The 6,000-nt window shown below is 53.7% G+C and overlaps 1 protein-coding gene across 1 annotated transcript in view; it reads left to right on the forward strand.

Moving 5' to 3' along the window:
* CLPB (ClpB family mitochondrial disaggregase) overlaps window positions 1-5,449 on the forward strand; it is a 148,362-nt gene extending 142,913 nt beyond the window's left edge. The window contains exons 12-16 of the mRNA XM_060104923.1: window positions 3,152-3,308; window positions 4,064-4,137; window positions 4,298-4,417; window positions 4,634-4,738; window positions 5,130-5,449. Coding sequence (XP_059960906.1) covers window positions 3,152-3,308; window positions 4,064-4,137; window positions 4,298-4,417; window positions 4,634-4,738; window positions 5,130-5,378 — 705 coding nt within the window. The 3' untranslated portion in view covers window positions 5,379-5,449. The remainder of the gene's footprint in view (window positions 1-3,151; window positions 3,309-4,063; window positions 4,138-4,297; window positions 4,418-4,633; window positions 4,739-5,129) is intronic.
* The last annotated feature ends 551 nt before the right edge of the window (window positions 5,450-6,000 follow it).

Below are 6,000 nucleotides of genomic sequence, written 5' to 3' on the forward strand. Positions count from 1 at the left end.
AAGAAGAGAGACCAGCGAGGAGACTGTTGAAGAGTCCAGGCGAGAGCTTGAGAGGCCTGCTCTCAAGCAGGGCTGTGGGATGGGGAGAGCTCCCGGGAAGTCAACTGTGCAGGGCTCGGTGATTGGATGTGAGGAGAGAGGGAGGGACCAAGGATGACCAGTGGCAGGATTTCTGGCCTGGGTGACCCATGGGTGCTGCTGCCATCAGCCTGCGGCAGGGAACACAGGGGGATGAGCAACAGATTGATGAGGAAGGTGAGGAGCTAAGGTTTGGAATTGTTGAAAATGAAATGCCACAGCCAGATGGATATGTCCAAGAAGTCGCTCATCAGTTTGAGCGGTCTGGAGTGTAAGAGAGGCCTGCACCGGAAGTAGAGACTCAGGAATGCTTCAGCACAGAGAGAGTACCGGAAGCCACAGGAAGGGATGAGATCTCTGACCTAGTGAGAGTATGGGGTGCAGAGAAGAGGTAAGAACAGCCTTGCAGCCTCCAAAAAGAGTCAAAGACAGAATTGCCAGAGAGTAAGAGGCAAACCAGGAGGAAGTGGTTCAGTGCAGGACAGAGAGGACACAGGGAGAACAGACAGTCCCTGCCTCAGTGTTTCTGAGCAAGGGGGAGACAGGCAGCACAAAGCAGTCCAGCCACTGTGGTGAGTGGTGCGCTAGAATAAGTAGGAGTTATAAGGGCACCTGATCCAGTCTGGGGGAATAGGGAAGCCCCCCCATATCCACCCAGCCCAGACCTCCCAAGCTTGAACCCAGGAAAGCAGAAGCCCTAATGCTCTCACCAAAACACCAAGCAGAGCTAATGCAGGTCACTTCTCTGTTGACCCCAGAGTCTGTAGCACAGGGCAGAAGTCCCAGGAAGCCCACCCACTGCTCCTCCCTTCAAGGACAGAAATGGGGGGAAAGCAGCCCCTGTAACCCTGAGGTGAGCATTCACGCCCCACCCAGGATGCGTGCACTCCAGTCATTGCTGAGAGGCAGGACAGCAACAGCTCCCTCTTTGGGACACATTTTCTTGCCAGGGACTCTGAGGAGAAGGAGACGTGAACAGTGTGAAGGTCACCCTTTGGGTCAGTAATACACTGCACCTGCTCCCCTCACCCACCTGGGACCCATCCTCAGGCCCAGTTATGAGCAGAGCTTTGATCTCTCAGAAAGAAATGGCCACTGGTTATTGCTCTGGCCAGCACAACAGTGTGTGTGCTCAGTCCTCAGGGATGAGCTCTGTGAACACACACAGGGTCATTTGCACGCACTTGGGCACATCACACATGCACGCAGACCTGGTCCCCAAAACTAGAGTTGCCCTTAGTGGATTCTGTCCTGTTGTAACCCATAAGCAGGGGGTGAAGTAGGAAGCTAATGGCCAAGCTCAGGAACATCTGCTTGCACTCTTGCCTTCTCCTCGTCCCTCCCAAGGCTGGGACAGGAGCGTGACCAGGACTTGGATCTCGAGGCCCCCTTTGAATAGACCCCCTTGGAGCTAACACTTTCTGAGTCCTGTGCCAAGGTCCCGTGTAAAGTGAGGCAGAAAAGCACTTGGTACTGTGCCCAGTACACAGTAGGTGCTCAGTTAATGCACATTCCTTTCTTTTTTACCTCTGAGGGCCAGGGCTGGTCTGCCTTTGCACTGGCTTTAGAACCAAGGGATGACCTTGAGTGAGGCCCTCGCCACCAGGGAAAGGGGAACACTTGAGGAGGATTGGTTACCTGAGGCTGGGGCAGAGCCCAGCATCACTGGCTTGGGCAGGTGCCAACAGGCTGAGGTCAGTGACCTTTCCCCAAAGCCATGTTCTCAAACTTGGCAGGAGTTATGCTTTTGCCTGAAACCCAGATGAGTTCCCAGGAATGTCTGCCTCTCCCCACACCTGTCCCGGTAGCTTGTTTCCAGTCAGGATCAAAGGATGCAAACTGAATTTGGCAGGATTCTGAGAAATTTTTATTTAGGGAAAGAAAATTGCATGAGGCCTCATTTTATCCCACACTGTTGGTATGACCCCAGTAGCCTGGTGTACAGTGAAGGATATGGGTTCTGGGGTCAGACAGTTCAATAGAGCCTCAGCTCTACTGTATTCTAACTGTGAGACCTTGTACAAATTACTTAACCTCTCTGAGCCTCAGCTTCTTTGTAGGGGTGGTGAGGATTCAAGCATTCAGCAAGCAAGTGTTGAGCACCTGCTATATGCCAGACACTGTTCTAGGACCCAGTGAGAGCAAGACCCAGCCTCTGCCCTCATAAAGCGACCTTCTAGTGGGCAGAGTGCAACAGTGCACAGAAAGCACTAAGCAAGGCGCTGGCAGTGGAAGTAGATGTGCCCATCAAATTCAGACTCCATCAGTTCCTCTCAGTGGGGCCCTGATTATTGCTTTTTTATAAATGACTGCAAAGTGCTGTTGTACCATGCTAGCCTTGAGGTTTGCTGAGTGGGCAGAGTTCCTTGCCCTTGAGCTGAATGGCCCTGGACAGCTATACTTTTCTCATTCTTGTCTCCTCCCTCTACCGTTGCCCCTTTTCTCTTTCCTTGGTGCATCTGTTTCTAGTAAAGATGCTTTCTTCTGTGTCACCTCTAGAAAAAGCTAAAGATTCCAAGGCAACTTCCCAAGTTGGTTAAAGGAGGAACATTAACCAGGCCAGAGGATGGCTCTAAAGATGCAGAGATTATACCTGTTTCAGTTCATTTATCTGGTCCTCACAATGACCCTGTAGAATACCCTCCTCTGACCTCCTACAGCAGCCTGGCTTTCCCTTTATCATAACACTTAACCACTGAATTGTGACTGCTGGTTTCCTGACCTCACTCCTTCTCTAGACTGGGAGCGTGTCAGAGGCAGTGAGTCCCCAGTGCCCCAACACAGAGCCTGGCCCAGATTGGGCCTCCAGGAGAGTATGTTGGATGGATGCATGTACAGTCAGGCTGGCTTCTGGGTGCCCTCAGAGATGCCAGACAGCAGGTGCAGTCTTACCTGGGGCACTCCCAGCAGGTGAGCACTGTAGCCGAGGTGTGAGAACAGTGCTCAGAGACCCCAGAGGAGGGAGTGCTGACTCTGCTGGAGGAGGGGGAAGCACAGGGGTTCTGGAGAGAGCTCCTGGGAGAGGTGCCCAGCCTTACCATTCCCTGACCATGCAGTCACGCTTCCTTCCCAGGGCCGGCTGACTGATGGAAAAGGGAAGACCATCGACTGCAAGGACGCCATCTTCATCATGACCTCCAATGTGGGCAGTGACGAGATAGCACAGCACGCGCTGCAGCTGAGGCAGGAGGCTTTGGAGATGAGCCATAACCGGATTGCCGAGAACCTTGGTACAGCACGTGGCCCGAGCTCTCTGGGCAACTGGTCAGGTGACCAGGCCGCCAGCGCATCTCTTGGTCCTGGGGCCAGATGAGGGCCCTGGTAGCATCTTTGTCCCTAGCTGGCCCTGACCAGACACCAAGCACCCTACTAGATAATGGAGGGAGGCAGACAGACGGTGCCCCTACTTCCTCAAGAAAGCTCCAAGTCTCTTGGGTGACAGGAGGGCTCCAGACAGAGTAATGGACAGAACCACATCAGGGCATGGGGCCAGGAAGAGGCCAGGGCCTAAGGGCACTGAAGGGATGCACACTCAACAGATGGAGACACTTCAGTGCAATGAGGGGATAGCAGATCAGAAACCGTATGGAGGTGACACAGCCTTTTTCAGCCAGGGAGCCTTCCTGCATAGGTGGAAAAGAGGAGCATGTCAGGCAGGAGGCCGCATCTGTCACCTTTCCATTTAGGATTCAACTCTCCAGCCCACTTCTTACAAGTCAGGACTCAAGTCTTGGTCCTGACTCTTCTCCTCTCCCCTCCCCTCCTTCATACAGTTCCTTCCACATGAGCAGTGGAAGGGCCTAGAAGGTACCCAGTCCAGTCCTCTCACTGTGCAGGTGAGGAGAAGGCTGAGGCCCAGACAGCCTGAGACTTTGACCAGGAACACACAGACCATCAGGGTCAGGACCAGGGCTCTTTTCGTGGTTAGAGTGAAGGAGCAGGCACAGCTCCCAGAGGTCCTGGGTTTATGATTCTGTCTCTACAGGGGATGTCCAGACTAGTGACAAGATCACCATCTCTAAGAACTTCAAGGAAAATGTGATTCGCCCCATCCTAAAAGTAAGAGTTCCTTGTCATTCCTGCTGGAGCCTCGGGTTGGGGGGGATCCCCTTAGCCATCGTGAAGATACGGAAACCCTCCCACACCCATCTTCCCCAGTAGGGTCCAGTAATTCCTTTATAGTCACTGAGTTCACCCCATCCCTAACCTGGCCCTATAGGCTCACTTCAGGAGAGATGAGTTTCTGGGACGAATCAATGAGATCGTCTACTTCCTCCCCTTCTGCCACTCGGAGCTCATCCAACTCGTCAACAAGGAGCTGAATTTCTGGGCCAAGAGAGTAAGAGCGGGGACTGCCTGTGGGTGGGGGTGGGATATATGCCCACTGGAAGTCAGGGAACACTGGGCTGGGAGCGCCACCCCCAGAAGAAGGAGCACACGGGGCCAGTGGCTATAGGGCACACAGTCTCTCACAGGCCCAGGCCTCAGGCCAGAGTGCTGAGAGATAGAAAGCCCTGGCCCACATTCAGGCACGCTCCTATCTGACCTGTCCCAGGCCAAGCAAAGGCACAACATCACACTGCTCTGGGACCGTGAGGTGGCGGACGTGTTGGTTGACGGCTACAATGTGCACTATGGCGCCCGCTCCATTAAGCATGAGGTGAGCACAGGAGCCTGAGAGAAGTGAGGCACCTGCACATCCCCCTCCCTGGTGCCCCCAGACCCATTCCCTGGGCTCCCAGTCTGTCCAGACAGGCTGGAATTGTTCTTAGCCAGAGCAGATGCCCCTTCAGAACCAAAAACAATATAATCAAGTAAAACCCCTATCTTAGAGGGTAACTGAGTTTGAACCCCTACCAGTGTGAGAAACTGGGCTGAGAACCTCAGAAACTGACATTACTTTGTCATTAACACTGTCCTGCAAGCTTGCATTGTTAGCCTTTTGCAGATGAAAAAGCTGAAGCTTTGAGTAAGTACTTGCCTGAGCAGTAAGTGATAGAGCCAGGCCTCCAGGCTTTGGCAGTGAAGACCACTTCACCTACCACCTGCAGGTGGAGCGCCGTGTGGTAAACCAGCTGGCAGCCGCCTATGAGCAGGACCTGCTGCCAGGGGGCTGCACTCTGCGCATCACTGTGGAGGACTCAGACAAGCAGCTACTCAAGAGTCCTGAACTGCCCTCACCCCAGGCTGAGAAGCGTCCACCCAAGCTGCGGCTGGAGATCATCGATAAGGACAGCAAGACCCACAGATTGGACATCCAGGCACCACTAAACCCTGAGAAGGTGTGCCACACCCTCTAGCGTCTACCTACCTGCCTATACGTGCCCTGAACACCTAATAAAGCCCCCTTGGCTGTGGCATGGTAACCGACCTACCTTCTCCTCCTGCCTCTCACTCCTTTCCAAAGTCAAAAGCAGGAATTTTGCCCTACCCTGATCCCTTCCTTGTGGGCCCCACTAGTGCTAACAGGTCTCTGGGAAAGAAGCTGCTCCTCCATCCCCTTAAAGGCAGGGGGAAGAGGGAAGTCCCTTATCTCTGTCCTTCAGCGTGATCCCCATGTCCCAGAGTCTCTGGAACTTTATCATGTTTCCTGGAAGCTCAGAAGTACGGCAGCTGAGAACAGATCTGGCTGGAAGAAGACAGGGACCAGGCTGTGACCTGCCACCCTCTGCTGGCTCTCATGCAACTGAGTCCCCAGAATTTCTCCACTGGGAATGGAGAAGAATGCAGAGGCCCAGGCACAGAGGTTCTGCATTTAGGCCGTAGCTTCCTCTTTCCCAAGCTCTGAAATTCCAAGGGAAAGGGACTCTCGGGGACACTACCGTGTCATAGCTACTGTTCCTCCCCACCCCATGTTCAGAGGTCAGACCAGACCATGTCTCTCCAGCCTTGGAACTAAGCCAGCATAGGGCATCTTTAGGA

This window comes from Mesoplodon densirostris, chromosome 7 (genome assembly GCF_025265405.1).
Source record: "Mesoplodon densirostris isolate mMesDen1 chromosome 7, mMesDen1 primary haplotype, whole genome shotgun sequence".
Lineage (NCBI taxonomy): Eukaryota > Metazoa > Chordata > Mammalia > Artiodactyla > Ziphiidae > Mesoplodon > Mesoplodon densirostris.